At 36.6% G+C, this 26582-nt stretch overlaps 6 protein-coding genes across 13 annotated transcripts; 2 read left to right on the top strand and 4 right to left on the bottom strand.

The window, feature by feature from the left end:
* Positions 1-25: 25 nt before the first annotated feature.
* Positions 26-5090, top strand: LOC140964480 (monodehydroascorbate reductase 4, peroxisomal). 2 transcript variants are annotated; one of them, XM_073424311.1, is made up of 8 exons: positions 26-164; positions 899-1021; positions 1893-1944; positions 2403-2483; positions 2867-2985; positions 3567-3786; positions 3931-4049; positions 4187-5090. In XM_073424311.1, exons 2-8 carry the CDS (start codon positions 902-904, stop codon positions 4928-4930), a joined length of 1455 nt encoding a protein of 484 aa, XP_073280412.1. In that variant the 5' UTR covers positions 26-164; positions 899-901; the 3' UTR covers positions 4931-5090. The 2 variants fall into 2 exon arrangements, with proteins under 2 accessions (XP_073280412.1, XP_073280413.1); XM_073424312.1 differs by lacking the exons at positions 26-164; positions 899-1021 and adding an exon at positions 2160-2240 and having other exon boundaries at positions 1907-1944.
* Positions 5091-5601: 511 nt separating this feature from the next.
* Positions 5602-8741, top strand: LOC140964394 (uncharacterized). Its single transcript, XM_073424122.1, has 2 exons — positions 5602-5773; positions 6000-8741. The coding sequence occupies exon 2, from the start codon at positions 6022-6024 to the stop codon at positions 8584-8586; it is 2565 nt and encodes an 854-aa protein (XP_073280223.1). The 5' UTR covers positions 5602-5773; positions 6000-6021; the 3' UTR covers positions 8587-8741.
* A 355-nt stretch (positions 8742-9096) lies between these two features.
* Positions 9097-11989, bottom strand: LOC140965064 (universal stress protein A-like protein). The gene is made up of 4 exons (XM_073425110.1): positions 11736-11989; positions 10015-10136; positions 9620-9738; positions 9097-9412 (listed from the first exon to the last, which is right to left on the bottom strand). Exons 1-4 carry the CDS (start codon positions 11926-11928, stop codon positions 9304-9306), a joined length of 543 nt encoding a protein of 180 aa, XP_073281211.1. The 5' UTR covers positions 11929-11989; the 3' UTR covers positions 9097-9303.
* A 625-nt stretch (positions 11990-12614) lies between these two features.
* On the bottom strand, positions 12615-13346 carry LOC140964563 (uncharacterized). The gene has a single exon (XM_073424432.1). The coding sequence runs from the start codon at positions 13344-13346 to the stop codon at positions 12615-12617; it is 732 nt and encodes a 243-aa protein (XP_073280533.1).
* A 5084-nt stretch (positions 13347-18430) lies between these two features.
* LOC140964322 (galactinol--sucrose galactosyltransferase-like) lies at positions 18431-21209 on the bottom strand. Its single transcript, XM_073423991.1, has 4 exons — positions 19916-21209; positions 19659-19836; positions 19191-19558; positions 18431-19094 (listed from the first exon to the last, which is right to left on the bottom strand). The coding sequence occupies exons 1-4, from the start codon at positions 21140-21142 to the stop codon at positions 18531-18533; spliced, it is 2337 nt and encodes a 778-aa protein (XP_073280092.1). The 5' UTR covers positions 21143-21209; the 3' UTR covers positions 18431-18530.
* Positions 21210-22701: 1492 nt separating this feature from the next.
* Positions 22702-26380, bottom strand: LOC140965091 (glycosyltransferase BC10-like). 7 transcript variants are annotated; one of them, XR_012172961.1, is made up of 12 exons: positions 26040-26379; positions 25465-25581; positions 25191-25291; positions 24920-24991; positions 24607-24691; positions 24374-24454; positions 23880-23918; positions 23617-23682; positions 23347-23496; positions 23136-23264; positions 22884-23028; positions 22702-22838 (listed from the first exon to the last, which is right to left on the bottom strand). XR_012172961.1 is itself a non-coding variant. In XM_073425143.1 (12 exons), the coding sequence occupies exons 1-11, from the start codon at positions 26262-26264 to the stop codon at positions 22893-22895; spliced, it is 1194 nt and encodes a 397-aa protein (XP_073281244.1). In that variant the 5' UTR covers positions 26265-26380; the 3' UTR covers positions 22702-22838; positions 22884-22892. The 7 variants fall into 7 exon arrangements, 6 of the variants coding, with proteins under 6 accessions (XP_073281244.1, XP_073281243.1, XP_073281245.1 ...); XM_073425143.1 differs by having other exon boundaries at positions 23136-23257; positions 26040-26380; XM_073425142.1 differs by having other exon boundaries at positions 22702-23028; positions 23136-23257; positions 26040-26380.
* Between the last annotated feature and the right edge of the window lie 202 nt (positions 26381-26582).

The following is a 26582-nucleotide window of genomic DNA, read 5'->3' as shown; positions in this document are numbered from 1 at the left end:
AATAATAATATAATATAGCTGGATAGGTAGATGGATAACTTGAAGAAGAAGAAGTGATGATAAGGAATTATCGTGATTAAAGTCCGTCCATCTCCCTCAAACCCAGACATCGACAAGAAAACCTCATCCTCTGCTGATTTAGTCGCTTCCTCTAGCAATTTGAGGTAACTTCTCCTCTTTTCTCCACATATTTCATATCAATTTTTGCTTCAACTTTTATTTCTTCTGATTTTTTTACGCCGTATGCATAAAATTGAAGATCATCTATTATTTACCCTCGGATTCAAACGATGTCAAGTACGAATAAATAAACTAAATATTTCAAAAAGAGTCTGTTCATTTTTTAAGTCTTATTATTTGCTATATTGGAGGCTTCGTGCTTTTTCATTCTGTGACAATGGAGTGACTGAATTTAATTAATCTTAAATACTATTGCTGAAACTTGGGGAAATGATAGAATCAATCTATATATATATATATATATATATGTTTTTTTTTATGGGATGAACTCGTCACTAGATTCATCACACCTATTCATACTTCTATTTTGATCGTATGCTGCACGCCAGTTTTAACACACTCCAATCCAATACCTAAAAATTATAAAATCTTGAAATGTGAACCTTTCACGAGCGGAAAATATGAAATTGAAGTAGAAACTCAGTAGACTTGATTAATCCTTAGTTTCATTTAGCATTATTTGTATGTTTAATTAAAATGTTATCCTCTCAAAATTAAAAAAAAAAAGTTATCTCAGTTGCAAATTGCAATTTAGTTCATCAGATTGATTAGTTTAATTATTCCTTATCCCTCGATATATATACTCGTCTGTGCATACAAAAAAAATAAATAATCACATACACACCTACTTGTTTGTGCTTATGTTGGGCTGCAACAGCAAATGGGGAGAGCGTATGTGTACGTGATCGTGGGAGGGGGGGTATCAGCTGGTTACGCCGCAAATGAATTTGTCAAGAGAGGGATCTCTCATGGTGAACTCTGCATCATCTCTGAAGAGCCGGTAACTCTAGTATCTCATAATTTTTACTCGTATATGTATTTCTTTCTGAAGTTGAGCGTGTGTGTTTTTGTTGCAATCTCTTTAACTAAGTTGTTGTGTTCTTTTTTTCTTTGTGAAAATTATTTACAGTGTTTTTGGAAAATTATTTGTGATTAAAATGCTTCAAATTTTTTTTTTTTGTGAACTAAATTTATATCACAAATTGATGGANTTTTTTGTGTTTTATTGTTCCCTGGCTGCATTTTGTGGTTGAGGTGTAGATTGGTTTGGCAAATTGAACATGATTCTTTTCGTAATGTTTATTTGTATGGAGTTCAAAACTTGCTATTGGAATTTGGGCAATTTTGATTTAAATTTGAGTCAAGTTTCATATACTTACAGCTTAATGACTGGATCAAGAGTGAATAAATAAAAATAGTGGAGATTTATTCTAGTTTAGCTACTTAATTGAGCGCAAATAAATTGTGTGGTGGAGATTTAATTTAATAGATTGATTTTGGTTTCTCAAAATTTGAATTCCACAAAAATTATGGAGTGCAAATCCGCTTAGTAAGCAGAGAATTGGAGTAATTTAATATAGTACTTTGAGGTGTTTATTCTTCATGTTTCCTTTCGCTATTTTAGTTTTTCGGATACCATGTGTTGGTATTAAACAATCGTTGTTATGGTTTCTTGGTCCTGTGGAGTACTCATATGTATTGAAACTTCCACTTAGTTGGAGACTGAGTTGTGCTTTCATATGAGTCAGCTTGAGGTTTGCCTAGTGATCGGATATTTGCTATGACATTAAGTTAGTTTTATGTTATTTTAATGTTTGATTTGTTGCTTTCTCAACTTGCATGGTGTGTTTATTCTGGTACACCTTTTGCAGGTTGCTCCGTATGAAAGGCCTGCATTGAGCAAAGGATATTTACTTCCAGAAGGTATTCATTCCCTTGTGATCTGTGAATCAGTAATATCTGAGATTACTTGAGGATATACTTGTTCCTCATCTAAATGATATCTTTCCTATAATGATTTTGCAACTCAATGATCAATCTATGATTCACGCCCATAATTTTGAAACCCATCAGTTGGAATATGTTAAATTGAGCTCCTTAGATGCATGATATTTACCTGTCTCTTCTTCGTTCCACAGAAAAATGCAAACATGCATATCAGAAATCATAGCAATGCCGTTCAAAAATGATAAAAATCATATCAATGCAAGAAATGAAAGGTAGACAGAAAAAGGATTGGGAATGGTATCAAGAATATGATTTTAGGTGTTGAAATGTAAATCGAAGTTATGATTATCTTTCATGAATAACATCAGCCAGTGTGAGAATGTGGAATTAATGTTCTGTGTAATTTAACTTTTTATAATTTTTATCACATGCAGCTCCTGCACGTCTCCCTTCATTTCACTGTTGTGTGGGTACCAATGATGAAAAATTGGTTCCGAAATGGTACAAGGAACACGGTAATTTTCCCACAACTTTGTGTAATTAGTCGCAGACTTTTTATTTGGTTGTATGAGCAGTCATTTGTAGAGCACCCGATTAGGTTGGGTGCTTGGGTATAATAACTGGTGATTGAAGAATGCTCACAAAGTTATTGTGCAAAATATGCTAGGTAGTCATCCAAAACTTAATTTTGGCTTTATCAAATCTAGTAATTGATTTCTATAGACAGGATTTTAAGTTTGTGGTACTTCAAAGGCTTTTGAAATTTCTCGAGTTGTGGAGATTAACTTAAACAATCAAAGCTACTATACTCAATTGTTGTTTTGTCTTAAGTGGTCATGTTAGCTTTCCGAGTTATATCATAATTCAGTGTTATTTACTTCTCAATTTGTGTAAACAGGTATTGAATTGATTCTTGGAACTCGAGTTAAGTCTGCTGATGTGAGGCGTAAGACATTGCTAATTGCAACAGGAGAAACCATAAGTTACAAATATCTAATTGTTGCAACAGGTGCTCGGGTATTGAAAATGATCTTTTGTCCATCTTATGTAATATATTGTGCTTTATAACATCTTATGTGGGTTGATTTTTTGCTTCAAATCAAAAGGAAACTAAAAGGCGTTTCTTGTATTTGGCATTCGAATATCATGGTTTTATGGCAGAATTCAGTTTTCGTGCTTTTCAGAGTTTGGGGGGCAGTGTAAAAAACACTTCACTAAATTAAGTCGCCCGTAAGATGGTTCAATACTCGTGACTAATAGAATGTACTCTCTATGTCTGAATTTTCTCTTCCCATTTTCTCTTTCAATATGCCAAAAAATGTTCCATTTCAAAACATGGCACGACTTTTTCCCCAATAGTGTCCACTATATAAAACAAATTCCTTTTCAAATTTTAATTACCATCTAAAAAGTTGAGCCCCTTCTAATTGGCACATTTAAATAGGAGGAATGGATGAGGTAAAATTGGCACAATTTATCATGAAACGGTTTTGACTTCTTAAAGACCAGTACTTAGGGGATATAATTTGTAAAAGTACATGAAATCAAGAGAGGTAAATAATTCAGTGTATGACTGATTTTATGGCATATTTTTTTAGGCTTTGAAGATCGAAGAGTTTGGTGTTAATGGATCCGATGCCGCTAATGTGTGTTATTTACGAGATTTGGCCGATGCTGATAGACTCGTTGATGTGATGCAATCTCGTGGTAGTGGAAATGCTGTTGTTATTGGCGGCGGCTACATAGGAATGGAATGCGCTGCATCTCTCGTGATAAACAATTTTAAAGTGACTATGGTTTTCCCTGAAGCACATTGTAGTAAGTAATTTCATGATATAGTTTTTTATAATTTATGTCTGTGGTAAATTCTTGGAACAATGGTGCACGTTTCTGTACAGCAAGGATTGTGATCCAAGTTAAGTCTTCCTGTGCTAATCTTTTTAGACCACTTGATTTCTGCAGTGGCACGTTTGTTTACCCCAAAAATCGCAAGTTACTATGAAGACTTCTACCAGTCAAAAGGAGTGAAATTTGTGAAAGGAAATGTGCTGACATCATTTGATTTTGACATCAGTGGGAAGGTAAAAGTTTAAATACCTTTCCTGCTTTAGAAACTTGATACCTGTGTAATTTCTCATGTATTCAATTTTGTAACATGCAAACTGATACGTATAATTCTCACGTATTCAATATTTAAAATCACCAAATCTTTTTTAAGGTCACTGCTGTTAATCTTAAAGATGGGAGCAAACTTCCAGCAGAAATTGTTGTGATCGGTATTGGAATTCGTCCAAACACAAGTCTTTTCGAGGGTCAGCTAACAATGGACAAGGGTGGAATCAAAGTGAATGGGAAAATGCAATCAAGCAATAGCTCTGTCTATGCTATGGGAGACGTTGCGTCTTTTCCAGTCAAAATTTTTGGAGAAACACGCAGACTCGAACACGTAGATTCTGCAAGAAAGGCTGCCAAGCATGCAGTTGCTGCAATCATGGAACCTGAAAAGACTGGAGAATTCGACTACCTACCATTCTTTTATTCCCGAGTCTTCACATTGTCTTGGCAGTTTTATGGAGACAATGCAGGGGAAGCCGTGTATTTTGGCGATTTTTCAGGAAATGCTTTTGGGGCGTACTGGATAAACAAAGGGCTTCTTGTTGGGTCATTTCTCGAGGGTGGAACTAAAGAACAGTACGAGGCAATAGCTGAAGCCACTAAGCTAAAACCGATGGTGGAAGACTTGGGGGAGCTTGAGAAACAGGGTTTGGGATTTGCTATGGCCGTCGGACAAAATATTCCACCTTCTTTGCCGAATGGTGATGGCAGCAGGAGTGGCGATGGAGTATGTGATGTGATGATGGAGAAACCGTTATTCACTTGGCATGCAACTGCTGGAGTTATTGTGGCAGCATCAATAGCAGTGTTTGCATATTGGTATGGTAGAAAGCGCAGAAGGTGGTGAGATGTTTCTTTGGTCCAAATGCAAGATTGTATGATAACATGCCACAATGTTGTAGCATTTTTAGGGTNATTTACAAAGAAATAATATTAATAATGAGGTCCCGTTGTTATATGTGCATGAATGACAAATGAATTAGTATAATAATCTCAATAACTTATAATTAGTGTGTTGAGCTTTATTACCAAGTGAAATGAAATACGTTTGTTTTGCATTGCGTGCGCTATATCCTTAGCAGTCCACTTTCATACACGAGAGAGAAGAACTTGAAAGAAGGTACTTGCGCGCCTGAAAACGCACTTGAATATTTAGCATTTATTTCCCTCAAATTTCTTGTACGAATAGCTTGGGGGAACATGAAATAGAAATTCATTTGGAAAGAATGAACGGAGTATTAAATAAACATTTGTTTGATACATTATTATTCATTCTCTCAATTTCTACAAAATTTTGTTGTATTCAAATGCAAGAGAAATATAAAAATCTATGTAACAAGCATGATTTTTTTTTATTTATTTACTTGATCCTACGACTTAGTGGGAGGAGAGAGATCACCTGAGCTATCTCCCAAGTCTCGACTAGCATCCAATGGATTTTATGGTTGCATCAAATAGTCATTACTGTGGTGATGTGTGTATATATATACACACACCCAAAAATTGGAAATTAAAAAAGCTTGATTTCATATCCTGAAATATTCGTCCAAACAAATCCTTACCGGCCCGAAAGATATCCATGTACCCATTGAGCTGTCGGATTGTTCTCGTCCCTCCCTTTGAGTCTCACTTTAAACCCTAAAGAAGATGCTTCTTCAAGAAATGGAATAATTTTTTTCATATTATCTCGGTAATTCGTCGTTTACCCTCTCTCTGTATTTCGTTCATGCTGATTCTTGATGATTTTCGATTTTTTTAAATTTAAATTTCCTTATTTGCAACTATTCACCGCTTCATGTATGTTGCTACCTTTCTTGGGTATTTAGGGAAAAAATTGTAATAATTCGTAGCGATAAAAACTGCTTGATTTTGCTTTTGATGTCAACAGTTTCATTTCGTAACCAAAATGTTTTCAGGTCGATTGTTTTTCCTGTGCAAATGGCAACTCTGGAAGATGTTGTCGCAGCGACACAATTCCTTGCTAAGGAATCTGAAACCCAAGTGGCGGCCTCGGGTCCTGACAGTCGGGTTAGGGTTTCTGATGTAGAGAAAGTTGATGGGTCAGCTTCTGCTACTGTGAAGAAGTTTAACAGTATATCTAATGGTGTTACTAGTGTTTCCGTTAATGGTCCTTCTGATGGTGTTTTTGGTGGAAAGAGTACTGATAGTGAGCCGCTGAATGAAAGCGGGGAAAAGGATTCGATAGGAGATGTGATTGATGACAAGCTGGAGGATTCAGGCCATGATTTTCGAGTCGGGGATTTTGTTTGGGGCAAAATTAGGAGTCATCCGTGGTGGCCAGGACAGGTTCATGATCCCAGAGATGCATCGGAATTTGCAGAGAAACATAGCCAGGAGGGTTGTCTCTTGGTGGCATTTTTTGGGGACGGTTCTTGTTCTTGGTGCGCACCATCACAGTTGATACCTTTTGTGGAGAATTTTGAGGAGATGTCAAAAAGTAGTACTTCTAAGAGCTTTTTGAATGCTGTAAAGATGGCCTTGGATGAGATTTGTAGGCTTGTGGAGTCTGAGATGAGTTGTAAATGTATATCGGAGGAGATAAATGTTGGACTTGCTAGGCCCGTAGTGTCCAATTTTGGTGTGAAGACTGGAGTTCTTATGCCAGAGTTTAATTTTCATCCTCTTTTTCTTGGCGAATATGAACCCATTGAGTTGTTAGCGAAATTGAAGAACTTTGCGGAGGACATTTCTTTCACTAGTTCGATTGATCTTGCGGTCTTGACAAGCTGGATGTCTGCCTTTTTTCGGTTTAATTGTGGTTATCCATTGTCTCAGTATCACGGGGCCTTTAGTATTGAAGGTCTGGACGATGAGGGTGAGAATGTGGCTGTGGTTATGAATGATATTACTGTTCGTAATGAAGTCCCTGTAAAGGGCCCTCATTCTGATGATGAAATTTATCGTAGAAGGAAGCAGAAAAGTGTTGCTGCGCTTTTGGGAGAAGATACAGATGTGAATCCAAAAATTCGAGAAATTGTTACGGTTCAAGAGGGAGTCAATTTGGTGAAATCCAGGTCTTCCAAAAAGCGGAGAAGGGGCATTAATGGAGTGGGAGAAGGTGTGGGCAAAATGAAATCTTCTATTGGGAAATCGAGTGGGAGGAAAAAGGTTCAAGTTTCTGTGTCCAGTCAAGTGACAAGTGAAGAGGATGTCAATGCAGCAAGGAAACGAAAGAAAATACAAGTTACTTCTGGTGAAGCTAAAGAGGAATCAGAAGGGGTTACTACACCTAGGGAAAGAAAGAAGAGTAGGTACTTATCTCCACCTTATATGAATATGGGGCGGAGGGCTGGTAATACAAGCTTGAAAAGGGAGGCAGAAATTGAATCCTATAAAATTACCAAGATAGCTCGGGTGGGGGAGCGTATGGAGAAAGCTGCAGAAAACCTTTTGGTATCTCCACCTTTAGCCAAGATGGTTGATGAGGCATCGGAGAAAGAACTGCCTGACGAAAATCCAGAAAGGCATGACACGTTCGATAACACGAGTCACTGCACCAAAAATGATACGTTGACGTGTACTATATCTGATGGCAACTCCCCTAGTCACTGCACTGAGAACTATAAGTTGATGTGTTCTATATCCGATGTTAAATCCCCTATTGATGTAATATTATCAGAGATTCGGTCAAGTGCTCTTTATCCTCTTCAATTTAGTGAGGGTGGTTCCCTTGATATCATCCGGGGCTTTGTTTCTGCACTCAGAAGCTCAACCTATATTGAAGGATCAAACTACAATATATATCGAAATTGCAAGAAAGGGGAAGGGAAAGGGAAAGAATCACTGCCCGCCCAATTGACAGATCTTGGAGGCGATCTCATCCAGAAAAAAGCCAAGTCATCTGGCCCAAAACCTTGCAAAGCCATGACATTGAAGACTGAAGGAACTTCAGGTAAGTCCGTGTCCAAGAAAGCTAATGCGACTTGTGGTGAAAAAACCAGTGCGGTGAACGTAGAGGAAATTGATGCAACACGGCTTATTTTGACATTCAGCCCCGAGTATCGGTTACCTTCAAAGAAAGACATTTTAAAGATTTTTAGCAAGTATGGGAGCCTGAATAGAAAGGAAACAAACATATCCTCAGATACTCGCTCATTTCAGATTGTTTACACTAAAGATTCAGATGCAGAAGCAGCCTTCAAATCATCTTTAATCCAGAGTCCCTTCGGTAAAAACGTTAATTACAGGCTGCAATGCTCTTCAACTCGGCTAAAGTCTCGTGGATCTCAGGGAAGAGTTTCATCTCCCCATGAACAGATTTCCAAAGAGCTCGACTCTTCTCAGCCACCGGATGACTTGATGGCAGAAGTTGGTCACATGAAGCAAAAGTTCGAGATAATGACCGCAATTCTTGAAAACTATCATCTCAAATTCTCGCCAGAGGAGAAGTCTAGCTTGAAAGATGAGATGAAACCCCTCATGGAGATGGTTGAAACAGCGAGTGAGAAGGTGAGAATCATGGCTGAGGGAACCAAATGTTGAAGAATTTGGGTTTCATTTTCGTGTTGTTGATCATAGGTGTTCTCGATTGTTAATGTAGACACATTGAGTAGAGCAGGAAACGCGATGCTTTTCTTTTGTTTAGGTGTCCTGTGTAATAGTAATTAGGGGTGTTTAATTGGACGGTTCGGTTTTATTATATTGTGTTCGGATATTCGGTTTTTGGTTTTACAAATACTGATCCGGTATTCGAACGGTTTTTATTTCGGTTTGACTCGGTAAACGAGGCTCCCTTTTTAAAGGTTTATTGGGTCCAAACTCCAAACGCATCGGGAGTCAATTGAATCACAATACTAATAATTCTTGAATTGCTCCACAAAGTCAAAAAAAATTTCTCATAAAAGCTTTTATGTTAACTTTGATGTTATGATATATTTTTTTAACATTAGGCATGCTTGGTCGAGGAATTTACAAAGTCAGGTTTTTCGGTTGGGTTTTTTTTCTTGAAAACCGAAAAACTGATCAAGATTATACCTCCTAGACCATACGAAATTAACAGCCAACTTATTTCAAATGCTAAAAAGCGCGGAATCATCTTTACAAATAACATAAAACCAACAAAGAATATTTATTCGTAAACTTACAAAAGTAAAAAAAAAAACTGTCCTTTAGCACAACTCGGACTCAATACAAGCTATCTACAACTCTTCACAGCAAACTCTTGCAACAGATGACTCAGTACAGATTAATGTCGTAGAATCAATCCTCAGCAGGATCTTGAGGAGTCTGATCTGCACTACGCTTAATTGAAATGACAGGGCAATCGGCATGTTTTGTGACAAATCCGCTCACAGTTCCCACAAAAACCCTATGAAGTTGGTGAAATTAAAAAACATACACATATCAAAACTACAATAGATGCCAAGGCTGGAAATGAAAATGAATGCTTAAGTGCTTTCAAAGTCATGATAATGAACGCAGATGTTCTGACCTATGGAAATTATGTTTCTGAAATGACTTCTAAACCAGAGAAGAAAGCTGCTATACAGCAAATAAATGAGTTAAATATACATACTTCTGAAAAGGACCAAGACCCCTGTTTCCAACCACTAGCAAATCTGGCTGGAGACGTTTCACCTCATGGCAGATGACGTCCTTAGCATCACCTGTCTTAATCCATGCTTCACAGGCAACCTATGAAATGTATTTGAACTCAGTCGAAGGTAACTTAAAAACAGCTTTGAGGTGGTTCTCTATATCAGATACAAAGACAAAACGTGGAACCTAGCTAATCGGTGAAATAAGTCAAAGTTGGGGAAAGAAATGAATGCAAGTCTCTACTATTGACTAGCCAGATTAATTGCTAAGAGCAAAGATAGCCCTTCATGCGTGTGAATGAGTATTCATACATATGCAAGAAAATAAAGATGGAAGGGGAAAGTTGAAAGAGCCACGACGAAGACGATATACCCCAATCTCATGGCATTGTTTCACAAAGTAATGCAGTAGTTGAAGTCCATTATTCTTGTCCCTCTGCCTCAAACTTTTGAAATCTTCAGGAGAGGCATATATACTATCCACACCATCAAAACCTGACCATGAAGGGAACTTTAAGCATTTTGGCACTATCCACATAGAGATATAGTATTGTGCATTGAAAAATTGGACGATGATAGCAGAAACGATAAGAATATAAACTGGATGATGCATAGAAGAAAAGGTTAAATAATCCTCGGTCTTTAATGATGTGAGTGAAAGCGCTCCATTAAGCATGTACTTGGGCCCGATTAAAAAAGTAAATGAGTGTCACATTACACATTCACAAACGAGATAGGAAACAACCAGAAGAGAACAACATCCTGCACCTGTTTATCCATGATAAACATGAGCAATTAACCATTATTCAAGCTTTAAATATCCACTACCATATTAATACTCCAAGGTTGACCGACCCATGAGAGATGCATATTACAGCAACAATACACTGTAACATTGTTTCAATTTCACATCATGAAACCCCAAAACACATTCACTTGTGGTGGGATAGCAAGCTCACAAAGAGGACATGACCGAATCTCTTACATTCATTGTTGACAGGTTTAGAACAAAGATAACGAGGTTCTCATGATCTCGAGTATCAGTGAATGAATCCAATAGAACATACAACAGAGAAACATAATCATGAACTTCCAAAGCAAGCAGAACTTTTTCCAGAATTTATCCCATAATTCGTATATTTAAGTTTGTCGGCTGTTTTGGCATATTACAAGCCACATCAGCTTCGAGTGGCATGTTTTTAATTACCATTTTCTGGAACAGAAAAATGGCTTCTGAATACTCACTCTGATATACAAATTGAGATAGAGATGGATGATGAATCTAATATATGGACACGGAGTGTTCTAAAGGGATTAATGTCAAAGAAATCAAAACGTATATCAAGGATGATTTACCTGTTTATGCACAACCAAGTAATCAAATATTAGATGACCGAAACAGTTCCCAAGAGCATTATCCTCGGGAACTTTTTTAATTCCTTAAATATCTATACTCTTACATCAATTGAAGTATATTTTATAAAACTCACAAATATACTACGGAAATTATATCAGATAAAAGGATAGTAAACATTTACTCTTCCAACCATTCATCTCTAGCTGGATCCGACATGAAGGCAACAAAAAGTGTTGTCAAATCCTCTAAAAAAAATTGCTGTTAACATACTTTATCCATCTAAATCGATCACAGTAACACTACAGTCTGTAGAGGTATTTACACCAAAACACTTGATCTTTCTTTGGAAACATTAGCCACGAGTCACGTTGGTAATTCACGATCGGAGTACAACTTCTGGGGAATTTAAAACTGAAAACCGAGTTAGAGAACAGGTTCATCACAAGAATGATAAGAGAAAACAGGTCAATGACTTACTTGTCAAGAACTATCTAAACGAGCCACGACAGAGAAAAAAGAAATCCCAAAAAAACAATCGAACTCCCGACACTCCCAAGTGTCGGAATGATTCACATAGGGCTGCTGATCAATTTCCTAAATTCTCGTTAAACGCATTCTTAATCTACAACAATCAAAGAACCCATAACACGAACCAAATAAAAAAGAGAAAACAGTAAAACAGACACGGGGATCAGACACATGAATATCGATAGTAAAAATTTTGCGATTTTTATTACCATCTTCGTCAGGAACTTGAACATGAAGAATGAGGAGTTTAAAACCACAAGTATTGGAGCGAATGATTTTGTGGAGAGTCCATTCGAATGCTCCTTTGGAGCTGATGGATGCGTGCGGGTAACCTTTGAGAGTTGACTGGTTGACCGCCACCAATATCCGAGTTGGCTCACTGCTCTCCGACGCCATATTCATCCGGTGACCGCTCTGCTGCTGCTCCTTTCACCAACCTTCTGGATGAGTCGCACGCGTTTATTTGCAATTCTTATATATTTAAATAAAAAAAATTTACATTCCTTTTCTTTTATTTATTATTATTTTTTGAATTGCTAATTTTAAAAAGTTTTATACTTTATAAAAAATTTAAACTCCAGATTTATTGATATCTAGTATCTAACCCGTGCGGTGCACGTGATGAAATTAATTACTATGCTAAATTATATAGATTTTTAAAATACAAAAAAAAAGATTTTAAATCATACAATTAAGAAACATATTTCTCACATATTCTGAAAAATTTTTGTAAATACAACATTTATCGTTGAATTTTTTTTGCTACTATCACTATCACATATCAAAAGTTTTAGACCTTTAGGATTTGTAACTCTGGAAACAGTGACATACAACTGACCATGACTAAAAACTTGTTTTTTCAAAAGAAGTCCTACATGAGATAAAGATTGCATCTGACTTTTGTTGATTGTTATTGTATATGAACAATCAAAGGAAATTGTCTTCGTTGAAATTGAAAGGAAGTCTTGTATCAGTGGAGTCAATGACAATATGGGAATAATAACTTTATGACCTGCATTATTTCCGGTTAAAATCTTTCCATCCAAAACATGATTTTCAAGTCTTCTCAAAATCAACATAGTTCCATATCATAGTCCAAGAGAATGATCTATGTTCCGCAATAACATAACCGGAGTTCCACCCTTCAAGTTTAACTCGTGATTTGGTACTCCAGAACACTTGATTGCGTTTAAGAACTCAGGTGTATACACATTAGTTAATAAATCAATATTTTTATCTGAATGACACGTTGTATCAGAACTTAGATACAATTTTCCATCTGAATGGTTCATAGAAATAATGTATTCATTTACTGATTGAACGACATCAAGTGTCGGGGCCAATATAGCTCTTTGCTGGAAATATGTTGCATCACTGACAGTATTTCCAAACAACAGATATGTACTCTCAACAATTGTTGCAATAGGATCATTGTAATCTTTCAGCAAAAGTTCGTTAGGAATATCAATTGTTGCATAACCATCATTTTCTTCTCCAATTTTTCCATCCCCTAAATTAGTAGTCCAATCCGAAAATTTTTTCATTTCAGTATATTCTTGATCAGAACCCAATTTCCGCAGTCTCATGTTTTTCATCAATCTCAAAACTTTGCAATGTCTCCAAAGGTATGATGAATTAATAGTGGCAAGAACAATATCATGTCTACTACCTTTTGGAATAACATGCAATATTTGTCGAAAATCACCGCCGAAAACAACTGTTTTTCCTCCAAAAGACATATAAAGACTTGAAGGATTGACGAATCTCATTATATCTTTCATACTTTTATCCAGAGCTTCAAAACAAAACTTGTGTGTCATTGGAGCCTCATCCCAAATGATAAGTTTCGATTTTACTATAAGTTCTGCAAGAGGACTTCCTTGCTTGATATTGCATGTGATTCCTCAGTAGGATTAAATGGAATTGAAAAGCGAGAATGAGAAGTTCTTCCACCAGGGAGCAGAAAAGATGCTATACCACTCAGATGAACAAATCTACAATTTTAAAAAATTAATATTCAGAATTTGATGTTATGAAATGATTTAAATTTTATTTTTTACCTCCTTTATATCTCCAATGTCCGCACTTTTTAATTTTGAAAAACGTCTGATTCCTATAGAACAATAAATATAATGTTGCCTGTATGAGAATCTAAAAGTTGCATGAAAAATAAAAATTCTTACATGTTTAAAGAAATATCAATTTACCTGACTCTCAAAAGTTTCTCCACAATATTTTTCAATGGCATTGGGGTCTATTGTGACTTTCATGACAATATAGGTCCTAAGGAATCCCTGAATCTGATTGGGTCGTACTTGTACTTTAAACAGAACTTTGTGATCCACTAAATCCTCAATTTCTTTACGGATTTTTTTTCTGAATTTGATAACTGAAATATAAAATAAATTTAGCCTAACTTATGTTAAATCAGAACATAAGTAAAAAATATATATATACAAAAACCTCTTCCTTGACATCAACCCTCAAATCCAGTGCTATCTTCCCTATAAGTCCCACACATTCTCGATCCCAAAGTAAGAAAACAACGTTTCCAGTGTTGTCAACAACTCTAACATGAATCTTAAACCTGTTATTTTTAAAAATGAATAATAATCTTTAAAGAATATATTATGTAAAAAAACATAATTTAATTGAAGATTATTAATCAAACCTTAAATTTCTAGTCAAATCGAAACGATCACACCTTTCACAATAAAATTTATCACCCACGGGAGTCACTTTCTCGAGACATTTTTTACATGACAAATATGACAATTCACGAGAAGATTCAACACCTACGATTTTTGCGAAAACCCAAAAACTTCCAACCTAAAAAATAACATGAAAATGATAATAAATTTAAAATTTGTCATTAGAAATTTTTTTTTGTAATGAGTATATTATTCCATTTTCGTACGTGATTATCTTCAGAAATTTGTTCTATAGTTCGAATATTTTTTCTTGAAAGCTCCTCTAAAAGTGTGTTTGTTGATGCCGATGAAATGTTGCTGATTGTTTTTGGTGTATTGATTTCCATGACCAACCTAAATACATATCCAAATAGTTAATTTCCATGAAGACTTATATTCTTGATTTTTATTTAATACATAATGAAAAGATGATTTGAAGCAAAATAAAAAAAATCAAGAAATACCTTTTTTGAAATTCAGTAACCTCACCCAAATCTCCATCGACTACCAAGTTTGTGATATGGTATACATTTGATACTCGTATTTCACCCCGAAATCGTTTTGCTCGACACATTTGAACAATAACATTAACAGGTTTCTTACCAATATTTTCCACATTGGCTGTGATTTTTTCCACAAAATCTCCCCATAAAGTGCATGGTAACCTATTATTCCTGAATAAAATGGACATACATATGAGATCGTTAGTGAAAAAAGTATAAATATGAAAATTATTTTATTAATATTTACTCGGTGTTTTCTAAAAAATGTCAATGAGCTTTCGTGGACGTCCTTCGATTTCTTTGTTTTGTGAGGAATCTATTGCCACCAATCGTCCAATGACATCTTCCAAAAAAATTCAATGTGTAAGAATATTATTTTATTTCAAATGAAGAAGAAAATGAAACTATAAATTCTCATACCAAAAAGGGTTGTGTCATCCACTACATCTGATGCAGTGGATAGTGCAGGAAAATACTTGAATTCATACATCAAATTGGGAAATGTATCTTCGAAAATTTCACAGACAGTAGTGTTTGCAATAAAAATAATCTTGTATTTGTTCTTTGTGGTCTTGAATGTCATTCTATTTTCTGCCACCACCATATTTTTCATGGCAAAAATATGCCCTTATATGAGAATTGGTTTCAACCTTTGCATCACCTCATCGTTTTTTATTCTACCATGTATGCGAGAACCCTGTAATCTTACATCATCCGATGTTTAGGGGAGAAATTGGATAAAATGATTTGTCGTGAACCGATAGTGTGTTGCTTTGTTTGATCCATATGTCTCTGGAAGATGAGAAATGTTAAATCATCATAAGCGGCTTTGGATCTGTAATTTCCAAATTTTTTAGGTGTGTAGATATAATTCAAGTAAACAAAGACATCGTCTTGATTTTGAAATCTGATGATAAAATTAAGTCCTTAAGAGCTAGCAGGTATGTTGTAAAATCGATCTAAAGAGTATATATTGTTGTCCCAGGTACGATATCTTGAGATATAAATATGAAAATAAAGTAAAAAAAACTGGACACCAAGATTACGTGGAAAACTCCTAAAAATTATTAGGGTAAAAATCACGAACAAAATGAAAAAAATTACACTATAATATTTTATGGTGTACAAGCACTCAATGTATTTCCAAATAGAACACACATTTTTTTAATACAGAAGAACAAACATCTCACAAATATTATAGAACTAAGTACTCGAATGCTATGATATGAGAGAAAAACACTGAAAATGAGATGAGAGAGCTCCATTTATAGAGTTCTTTCATTACTCTGAGACGTATTTCACATTAATTGAAACGCGTTTCCAGCTTTTCCCTCAACCCCTGCAATAATTGTCTTTCCCCCAACAACTACAATAATTGCTGACATTTCTCTCGCTTAGATATTTGATTGAAAATCAAACACATCTCCACACATTCTTTCAATCTTGTCATTCTCTCTATGCTTACGTTTCTGCTAGGTCACTTGAGTATCTACACCACTCAAACTTATCAGTGTTCACTAGTTTGGTTAGAATATCAGCTATGTTATCCTTTACATAAATCTTCTGCATATCTACACCTCCTTCTTCTATTATTTCTCGAACAAAGTGAAATTGAACTCTAATGTATTTAGTCTTGGAATGAAAGACTGGATTCTTTCATATGTGCAAGGCGCTCTGACTGTCACAAAACAAAAGAATATTATCTTGTTTATGTGTGATCTCCAATAATCTTTTAATTCATATTGCCTCCTTGCAAACTTGAGTAGCTGTCATATATTCTGTATGTGTTGTAGATAATTTCACAATTTTTTGAAGTTTTGAAATACAGTTTACTGCTCCCCTACAAGTGTAAACACATAACCATAATAGATTTTCTCTTATCAAGATCACCTGCATAATTTGAATCGATATAGCCCCTGAGTGTAAAATATAATCTTCTATAACATAATGTAGTATTTGAGGTACTCTTAATGTATTTAAGAATCCTCTTAGCCGTTTGATATATACCGACCAACTGCTCCCACTGCTTGAACAATGTCCGATTTAGTACAGCTCATGATAAACATCAAATTTCCCACTGCTGATGCATATAATACTTGAAATATCTCCATCCTCTCTGCTTCAATGTTAGGACATATATCGAATGATAACTTGAAATTAACAGTAAGATGGGTCGAGATTATTTTACTATCTTCTATGTTGATCGTTGCAAGACTTTCTTCAAATAATTGGTCTGAGAAACCCAATCTTTCTGCTACTTCTGTCTCAGTGAACTTTCATTCATAGAATCTTGTTTGCTGGTCTCAAGTCCTTCATATCAAATTCTTTAGCCAACTGTGCCTTAAATTCTTGGACTTGATCTTTATTGGTGCTTGCTACCAACATGTCGTCCACATACACCAGCAAAATAATATAATTATCACAAGAACTCTTGAAACATGTACAAGGGTATGCAATAAATCTGTTTTATCCAAGACTAATGATATATAAATCAAATCTCTTGTACCAACACCTCGGCGTCTGTTTGAGACCATATCGATACAAACTTCATGGTTGCAGATCCGCTTTTTAAAAGACTACCACCCAAATAGTTTTATGAGCAAACTGCTCGTATGTGTGTTATGTCAATTGAGGATATCGAGTTTTATTGGGAGTTTGTTATTTTAAATACTTTTCAGTTGTAAACATTTTCAGTTACAATTATGTAAAGTTATTTTCTGCTGAAAAAAATTTCAGCTTATTCATACTCTGATTGTGGTTAAAGTTTGATCTTAATAAGGTTTAAACGATTGGATATAGGCATGTTATGATCACAATGCATGAAATTTCCATGCAACACATCAACTTTATACTTTATATCATTTAGTTGTGTTGGCATATGTGAGTATTGATGGGTCGAGTTATCTTACGTATATCAAAGCCTGCTTTAATCCTATGTTGATGTGATTGATGGACGAGATTGGTTAAATATACATTTCAGTAATGACAACAATTTTTGAGATCATAAGTTTATTTTCACAAAACATAATTATAAGGTTACATATTGTCCAAGTGAGCTTATTGGGTCAATTTCAGTCATATGAGCTTATGTGTGAATTATTATGTGATGTGAGGTATCTGTAAGGTAGAGTCTAGAACTTAAAGTGATCGGTTAAGGTTTTGGTTAATGAACTTTAATGTATCTGATATGTGGGCCTTCAATATGCAGAGAAAAAAAGATAATTTCTATTTTTATGATGAGCTAAAAGAAGAAATATCAACAAATAATTGTAGAAATTTTCTATATATTGGTTATGATCCTCGGATCGCGGGTTATCAATTTTCTTATTATCTACCCTATTATATAAATTAGATTTGAATAGAAAAATAAAAGATTCTATCAAGGAAGAATGCGTAAATTTGAAAGATCAATACTCAATCTGTTTTCAGTTTAATTCTTAATGATTTGACATGATAATTATGTTTTTAATTGATATGTCTCATGGAAAAAATATCCGTAAAAGTATTTCACGAGAGACCTAACGTGATTATAATCACATCCAAAGTACTTTTATGTTTGAATTCAATATGGATTTTTTTTTTAAATATTATATCTAATTAACCTCAAATATAAATATGATAAAAATAACTTAACAGTTAAGAAAAAAAAAGCTCAACATGATTTAATGTGACATGGTCGAAGTATGTAGCACGCCAGGGAAAAAAAGTTTATAAAACTTATTATTAATTCAAATGATTGGAAATACATATATTATATTATATTATATTATGGGGAAAAAATTATTTTAGACCCCCTCGTTTCGTTTCAACTTCAAAAGAGGTATTCAATGAGAGACAGCCCGGAAGGAGCATTCCAGGGGACTTGAACAATAACAATCTTATCTTCGTACCCAAACGCCGCATTCTCACCGTTAAGCTTGCAAGCCACGGGCCTCTCCGAAGCGAACACCCTCATTTCTCCCGCCCCTTTCACTCCGATTTTGACATATTTCGCATTTTCGTCCAACACCAATGACTGGACCGCGCCACCCGTGTTCAGCATGTTTATTAGCCCGATGGGAGCAAATTGGATAGTATTCTTGGCCAAATACTTGACAGGAGACACTGTGATGAGCTCGAAATTGAAAGGTCCGAGCGATATGGCTACGGTGTCGGATGGCTTGGCTAGGACGAGCTTCTTCTCGCGGAACAAGTACATGGCGAATGTTTGGACTCCTTCAACAGGAATTGGATTCGTGCCCTGTTTCCATTCGATGTCGCTTGGGCCTGTGACCGAGGAGACGACTTTGGAGTATTCGGAGGCACATTTGTTTCGCCTCGTTTCCCTGCACCAACCTCCGCCTTGGCAGTTAAACAGCCCCACAACTCCCGTGAACTGATGCAAATCAACAAGGAATATATATATTTACGACTTGATGTAATGATGTACGTAGCTGATAATATATAGGTCTAAATATCAATTATTACGTACCTTGTTTAGGTTCCAAATTTTTAACATGGTCTTGCCGTTATGAAGCGGATCTTCAAACAGGCAATCACGAGTGGGGAGTGCGTAGTAGTCGCATCGCAGGATGGTGCCATCGGGCAAGGTCATGGTCTTGAGCAGGTCGAAATTGTGCTTGCCAACGGAATCGCTCACATAGATAGGTCCGCCGGAAATAGCACGGGATGCGGCATGGAACTCCGCGCATGGATGAGTGGACTGGAACATGTCCCAGTCGGGGTGGATGAAATTGCCCATCCACAGGCTGTTGTAAGCACAGTGCACCATGTGGCAGCCCTGGAGCCAGAAGGTGCCGTTTGGATCGCCCGATGGATCCGTGCACCAAAAGTCATCTCCTGCAGGTTAATTATTCCAATGAACCATGCGAGCAGAACTTAAATTTCAATCCTAATTAATTTCACTTTTCATAATGTTTACATCAATTACGTAACATACCGACACGGCCGAGGGATATGGCCTGCGTGCCGAGAAACATGAAGTCATTGCAGTGCTCCATGCTAGCAATTACACCATTCCCCTTAAAGTGGTTCCTTATGGAAGAGGACAAAGCCCCATAATACGCCTTAGCTAGCTCCACTCTCCCACCATAGTCCTCGCATAACATCTCCAGCAACTACAAACAAGAAAGAACGCATAAACGATATTGATACATAATTATATATAACATAGATGTCTATGCATGTAAAACGTACATGAATCACATCGATTTTGACTCCATCAATCCCAACAGACTCCAGATGCGAGTGTAACCCTTCATACATCTGATCAGCAATCTCCGGTGCGACCATCCCGACTCCATTGTTTACGATCTTGTCAACTGCTAAATCTTCCATCGTCATTTTCAGACCCGGTGTCAGCACCGGAGTAATCACCTTTGCCTCGGGCATGCCAGAAATATTTGGCCGGATCCCACCCCAGTACCCGCACAAGGCATGCCAAACATACACATAACCCACGGTCGTGAACTTGTGCTTCAGGTCCCTGATAAAGGCCCCCATGCCGGAATCCGGTCCCTGCACAGATTTATCTTGGCTCTTGTAGTCTCTGAACTTGTAGTTTTCAGGGTATTGGATGAGTCTGCATGGCATTTGCTCGCCGGCGGAGGTGCGATTCATTCCTTCGGAGCTGATCGGATCCTCGTCGTGGCAGATGGACTGCCAGCCGTCGTCGATCAGCACAAGACCCGGCGGACATCCGCCGTCGACTAAGCCCTTGACACCTTCCAAAACACCCTGAGGGTGGACGGTTAAGTAGAAGGCATCCCACGTGCACCACCCGAATTTGTCCACAATTCCTGGTGGCGTTTTCTCCTCTAGAAGTTTGAAGGTTCCCAAACGCGTACGCGCCACTTTGATGGCGTCTTTGACGAGGGTAAAGGGATCGTCTCCTGCGTGCATGTAGAGCGAGGTCCGGAATGAGGAACCAGCAACTTTCGTCGACCCGGTTTCCACGCATAAGTCCACGTAGTCTTCGGGTCCGGGCTGGAGAGAAGCCCGAAAAGGGGTCTCGATGAGTGGAAGAAACAGGACGTAGGGTCTTGCGCCGTCCGGTGACCTGTCAAGCATGAGAATCTGGGTTTCGTGCTCCAAATGGGAGCCTTTAGAGCCGGTCCAGTGAGTGGTCCACCAGACCTTGAAGCGGAAAATGGACATGAATTTGATTCCTTTGAGCTTGCCGATGGAAACCACGTGGTGGCTACGGGGTTCTTTGCTGTCGAAACCCACGAAGCATCCTGGGGTGGTCTCCCCGGCGGTGTAGGGTGAGGGGGTGACGGTGATATTGGGTGGGACCTGAGAAAGGAAGATATGATCATTGACAGTGAAATTCGATTTTTCATCTATCGTTATTGATGAGTGAGTGAAGGATCCATCCACAAGAAATGCGGGTTTGGAAGCACCTTTGCTCAAAGTTGCAGCCATTGTTACTACTGATTGAATTCTGTGTAGCTTTTGTGTAGCTAAATATTACACAGAAGCTATGACGGAGTTGAGGGAATGGAGGCTTATATAGATGAGAAAGCCATAAAAGTGTGGGAATCTCGAATCCATCCCTGTAGCTAAATCAAGAATTATACATGAAATCTCAGCCATGTTTGTGCGGGATAGAATAAACAAAAAAAAAAAAGAAGAATAAAGAAGGTGAAATTTTTATACGGCCCAAACCAAATTTCTAATTAGTGGTGGGAATCATATGTCACTGTAGTAGCGTGAATAAAAATGAAAGAATTTTGTAGGATCTTCCATTCTACCCAAAGTTTCTTTCCAGAAAGTTAAAACTTTTTCTCTCTTATATTCTTCCTGACTACCTAGGGATGTACACTGTGAGGATAGACTTATCGAGCTCTTTGAGCATTCTTGGGCTAAATGCCAAATAATATAAGAAAATTTGAATGATGAGTTTTTTATTTCATAGCATTCACATGTTATCTCCTTTAACAAAAACTTCATTGTAGGTCAACAAATGTTCTTAAATTCACGGCGGGCTAAATGATGGCGAGCGTACGAGCAAAATATCATATCATTAAACTCGAGCTCCACTCGATAAAATTGTCTTGCTCGAACTCGACTCGATAAGTTTAACGAACGATTTCGAACTAGGCTCGCAGGCTCTTGGTCCGTTTATATCCCTATAACCGCCCCTTCTTTGTTCTTCCATTCAAGAATCTTTTCTTATCATTCATTCAGCAACAGACAAAAGTTTATTAAATAGCTAAAATTTCCACTAAATTATCGAAAGCCAAGGATGACAATTTTCTGAATCTCAGACACAAATATATATGAATTTCAGCGATCTTGTTAAAAGCATTTTTCTTTTTCTTTTTCTTTTTCTTTTTTTTAAAGGAGAGTTTTGTTTGGCGGGTGCACGAATATATACCATCGATCAGCTCAAACAATATAATTAATTTGAACACTACTTCCATAGTCGGTGGTGGACAAGAGGGTATCAGCCTACCCAATCATAAATCTCATCCACGCCAAAAGGAATCTGATATATTTACGTTAATGTCCAAATCGAGCCCAAGAATACTATATGATATAATAATAATAATAATAATAATAATAATAATAATAATAATAATACTTGTGTGTAAATATGAATTTACTTTTTCTTTAATAAATATTGTATTTGTTTCATTCTCTTCAAAATGCGTTTCTTTCATGTGACTGATACTTGAGACTGTATTGCAACGCGCTTCGTCATATTCCTTCATGTACCCACATCTCAAACGCGTCATGCTCCGACGTATATATTTTTTCCTGTAAAAACCCAATACTTATTCTCTCACATTTTTTTTTTTTGGAAGAGAAAAATCTATGCAAAATTTTGATTAACAAAACTAGGAAAAAGAATAATAACAGTAATCGAGAAAGGTTGGTTCTGTATGGGGGTTGGGGACCTTATTTCTGTTGGATTATAGCACACTTGTACATGGATTAATGCGAGCAGAATAAAAATGTGGGCCAAACGATATTCCAGAGAAATGGATTCGGAGTTGGAATTGATTTGCACTTGAAAAATTACATATTCGGGACACATACAAAAGTACTACACTGCACCACATTAATTACTGCCACGCCACATGTATAGGACCTAGTAGTTATTTATACATACAAAGTTTAATTAATGATACATTAAATTTCTCTTTTGTTGTATACATACAAAGTTTAATTAATGATACATTGAATTTCTCTTTTGTTGTGTACATTTTTCTCCTCTATTCACAATATGATTTCCGCAGCTAGTGATCCTCAATGAAACTATTTCAGGGTGTAGTTGTTGCTTCAACAGATATTCCCAGAACAGACTGCAGCAGCAGACATAAGTGATGTTTATTTTAAGAAATTAAGCTCCCACTCCAACAAGCAACACTGAAAACCGCACCATATTTAAACGTATAACTGACTGACTCACCGTGTTAAGTAGACGTAGAGCAGCAGGCCGTGTAAATTTCCTCGCAAAAAGAAAGCATTTAGAGGGTTTTCCCTTGCTAGTGCACCATTCTCTTCTGTACTCAGTTTCGTAATAGATATTGTCTACACCCTAGAGCATTGAATAAATTAGCAAGTTCTTACTTAAGCTCTGCAAAGGCCAAAAATTGTTACCATGTAGTTTCACCATGTACCTTGATGGATTGGATGAGCACGGGAGAGGTATCAGCTAACTTGTAAGTCAGGGGATGCCATCCTCGCCTTTCGGGGTCTTTGGAAGATGAAAGATCCCATGAAGAGTGAGTCAGTGATCTCCTTGTTATTTCTCCTTCAAGGCCCTTTTGCTGATCAGTTAAATAAGGGAATGGGCGGGGGGAAATAAGTGGACGGACATGGATGATATTATAATTGAAATTTTTGCTGAATAAATGTTACTCTGGTACAGGAGGAAGAGGTAAACTTACAGCAAGGAGCGTTTGCACGTAATGTTCATCTGGTATGCAGTTGTGTTCCTTTGATGCGTCAGCTGGCTGCAGATGAGTGATTTAAACAAAAATGAGCAAAACATCATATTTTGAACTTACTTTTCACGACCGAGTAGTTTGCATATGCGCGAAAGATTATACAAGGTAGCGGTAGTGATCTGAGCCAGAAATTTATTGCTGATAACAATGTTACATGGGGGTGGAAGAGACAGGAAAAGGAAGGAAACTGCACAGAAACTTACAAGTGAAAGCTCACGCCAAAATTCTGGTAGCGATCTCTTCTGCTTGCAGAGAGAAAAAAAACAAGTTGCTGAAAAATTCAATCAACTTTCACAAAACATGGTATGATGTAGTAGTCCAAATAAATGCATATGCAGCGTCACTTTGTCTCGTGCGAGGCTCAGTTCATTTGGCATGTGTTACATTGTATTTGGATCATCATTAGATTGAACAGCCGAATTAAAATTTGTAAGCTGGCTGATTACAGAGTGTGGGGCTGTCAGCAGGTAAAACAAGAGGAGTTCCACTTGATTATCATGCTTCTTCAATCAGACAAAGCTCTCACAGCAGTACAATAGTATTAACTTGTAGACCATCGTTTATGTGATGAAAAGAGATGTTATGCAAAAAAGAAATCTTCAAACATATTTGCTAGCGGTGCTAGGACCAGTGATGGCAGAGTAAAAGTCATCTATGTGACAGCATAACTGCAGAACTGAATCATAAAACAGCTTGCCTTGCAATGCCATTGAAACATAGGGAAGACAGAGTCATCTTGAACTACAATCTCGGCATGCTTTCTGGTGAGAATGACCCACTGCAGGAATGAAAGACATGGTTTACAGGCTTAGAACTTGATGAGGACGTCAGTTTTTTACTTCTCCGATCCATTTTCCTTTCAATACGCCTTACTTGTAAAGTAAATATAAAACTTTGAAAAGCATGAAATAGAACAGAAAAATGCCGGACCTGAGATCCTTTCCTCCAGTTATCAACAGGAATCACTGGATCCATTTTTGGATTGTATCGGCCCTCTTTTGTGTCAGCAAAACTGCTAACATTATTATGAATAGGAAATGCTCATAACTGACTAAATGCAGTACACACTCATGTTACAGATGTTGTTCAGTTTCAAAAGAAATGCATATAAAGAAAACTAATTGGGAAGAGAGACAGAAAGATGTGAAATTTATTCTTGCGTGAACAGATCACCCTGAGATCAGACATCACAGAACTGACACTTGATTGAAAAGGGAGAATGATGAGTCACATCTCAACTAACCTGTCCACGAAGCTAGTTGAGGTCGACATTATATAGTCATATACGTAGCTGAAATTGTATAAAGGTATGCAGCTGTGACAAGACAATAAAAAAATATTAACACAGAACATAACAGATATTAGAGACTGTAGACAGTCGTAATAGATGGAATCTTCTGCACTTTTATGACAAGATGCAAAAGTTTCTCAAATTCCAGATATGAAACATGAACATTTACAAAAGTGATTATTTAAAAAACAAACAAACAAATAAAAACTACAAGATACATTACCTGTCTGAGAGGAAAATGAACCGTTCATTTAAGGGATGCATCAGTGCATTCTGGAGCAAAATACGCTCTGCTTGGATCATACTAGCTTCTCCCCAATCTACCTGGAAACAAAGAAAACCTAGGTATCTGAAATAAATTTGAAAAAGAGGTACCAAAATTTCTGACTTAAAGATAACAAACACATGTTAAACTAAAAACAATGAGATAAATAAGACCCCAATGTAACCAAAGATGTTTCAATTGACGTGGTTAGGATAATGAAAAAAAAATAGACCTGTATGCTATCATTTATTTGACGATATAAGAAATATGGCGACCTCGTAGTTGCCTTGTTCAACAAGAACCCGGGACGTGAATGAACATAGATAGAGAATCTGTTCTCCCCATCTCCCTGTAAAAAGTCTTCTTAGCATGTTGATTATCCATGGGAAACAAGACCGTGGTTTGAAAAATTATGAATTGAGAGAGGAAAAATCTTACTAAAAAACTCTGTTATCAGTCATACTCATATGATATGTGACTGTGTCATTGAATATGTCTGTGGATAAAGTAAGAGCGATTAATGTGCTAAAGCTAATGAGATCATGAAACACAGCAGGTAAAATTTTGGTGGTCGCCTTACAAACTCATGATCAGATCTTGGAAAACAGAGAAAACTTATAGCCTCGATCCATAAAAACTATGGAGAACCAATTAATTCACACAACAACTTTCCATAAAAAGTATTCGCATAAGAAGTAAAACAAACAATGAACTGCCATGCTGCTAAAATCGAACACATGTTGCCAGGATCTACGCACAAATTCCAAATTTGGAAAATTAACTAGCAACTAGAATCCGAGCAGTTACCCGAAAAAATGCATCCCAAACCATGTCAAGTGGAATCCGATTCCTTGCTATAAACAGGCAAGCGATTTTGGGTTTGACAATTGTAGGCGGAGATAACATTTGAATTGGGCTATACAGCGATTCCATCAGCAGAAAAATGGCGAAACAAGAAAAACACAAAAGCATAGACAAAAGCTTCCTCTTCCATCTATGATGAAATTTCTGCGGATTTGAACTCCGTTTCATGTTTTTCTACACACGGGCACAAAACAATCAGATCCAAAGAAAAGAAAATTGAAGAGCTTAAAGAGAGAGTGAAGGAAGAACAAACCTTTGCGGTGCTTCGAACTACCTTGCCTTCCTCTTTCTTCTTTTCTATTTTTTATTTTGGAGTAAAAATTGACAAAACAAAAAATATAAAAGTAATTGGTTGGATAATCAGACACAAAGTAAGTTTCTATGACATGAATTTCTAACATAATTAAATTTTTTTTTACAATGTAATAAAATAAGTTTTTATAATCATTTTTATTGAATAAAAGGAGTATTTTTGTGAGATAGTAT

The sequence above is a fragment of the Primulina huaijiensis genome, chromosome 18, assembly GCF_012295235.1.
Source record: "Primulina huaijiensis isolate GDHJ02 chromosome 18, ASM1229523v2, whole genome shotgun sequence".
NCBI lineage: Eukaryota > Viridiplantae > Streptophyta > Magnoliopsida > Lamiales > Gesneriaceae > Primulina > Primulina huaijiensis.
The sequence above is the reverse complement of the archived record's forward strand: the minus strand, read 5'-3'. Positions and strand labels throughout refer to the sequence as shown.

Coding starts and splice junctions, on each gene's coding strand:
- LOC140964480 (XM_073424311.1), top strand. CDS start 902: ATGGGGAGAGCGTATGTGTACGTGATCGTGGGAGGGGGGGTATCAGCT. Junction 2,484..2,866: donor GAAATGGTACAAGGAACACG/GTAATTTTCCCA, acceptor TTGTGTAAACAG/GTATTGAATTGATTCTTGGA. Junction 2,986..3,566: donor TTGTTGCAACAGGTGCTCGG/GTATTGAAAATG, acceptor ATATTTTTTTAG/GCTTTGAAGATCGAAGAGTT.
- LOC140964394 (XM_073424122.1), top strand. CDS start 6,022: ATGGCAACTCTGGAAGATGTTGTCGCAGCGACACAATTCCTTGCTAAG.
- LOC140965064 (XM_073425110.1), bottom strand. CDS start 11,928: ATGAATATGGCGTCGGAGAGCAGTGAGCCAACTCGGATATTGGTGGCG. Junction 10,137..11,735: donor TCAAGTTCCTGACGAAGATG/GTAATAAAAATC, acceptor CTTCATGGTCAG/GTTTTGATGGTGTGGATAGT. Junction 9,413..9,619: donor GGTCTTGGTCCTTTTCAGAA/GTATGTATATTT, acceptor CCAACTTCATAG/GGTTTTTGTGGGAACTGTGA.
- LOC140964563 (XM_073424432.1), bottom strand. CDS start 13,346: ATGACACACAAGTTTTGTTTTGAAGCTCTGGATAAAAGTATGAAAGAT.
- LOC140964322 (XM_073423991.1), bottom strand. CDS start 21,142: ATGGCTGCAACTTTGAGCAAAGGTGCTTCCAAACCCGCATTTCTTGTG. Junction 19,837..19,915: donor TCAAAATCGATGTGATTCAT/GTACGTTTTACA, acceptor TCTTGTTTGTAG/TTGCTGGAGATGTTATGCGA. Junction 19,559..19,658: donor CATATCCCTCGGCCGTGTCG/GTATGTTACGTA, acceptor ATTAACCTGCAG/GAGATGACTTTTGGTGCACG.
- LOC140965091 (XM_073425142.1), bottom strand. CDS start 26,264: ATGAAACGGAGTTCAAATCCGCAGAAATTTCATCATAGATGGAAGAGG. Junction 25,292..25,464: donor AAATAAATGATAGCATACAG/GTCTATTTTTTT, acceptor CTTTGTTTCCAG/GTAGATTGGGGAGAAGCTAG. Junction 24,692..24,919: donor TCAACTAGCTTCGTGGACAG/GTTAGTTGAGAT, acceptor TAATAATGTTAG/CAGTTTTGCTGACACAAAAG.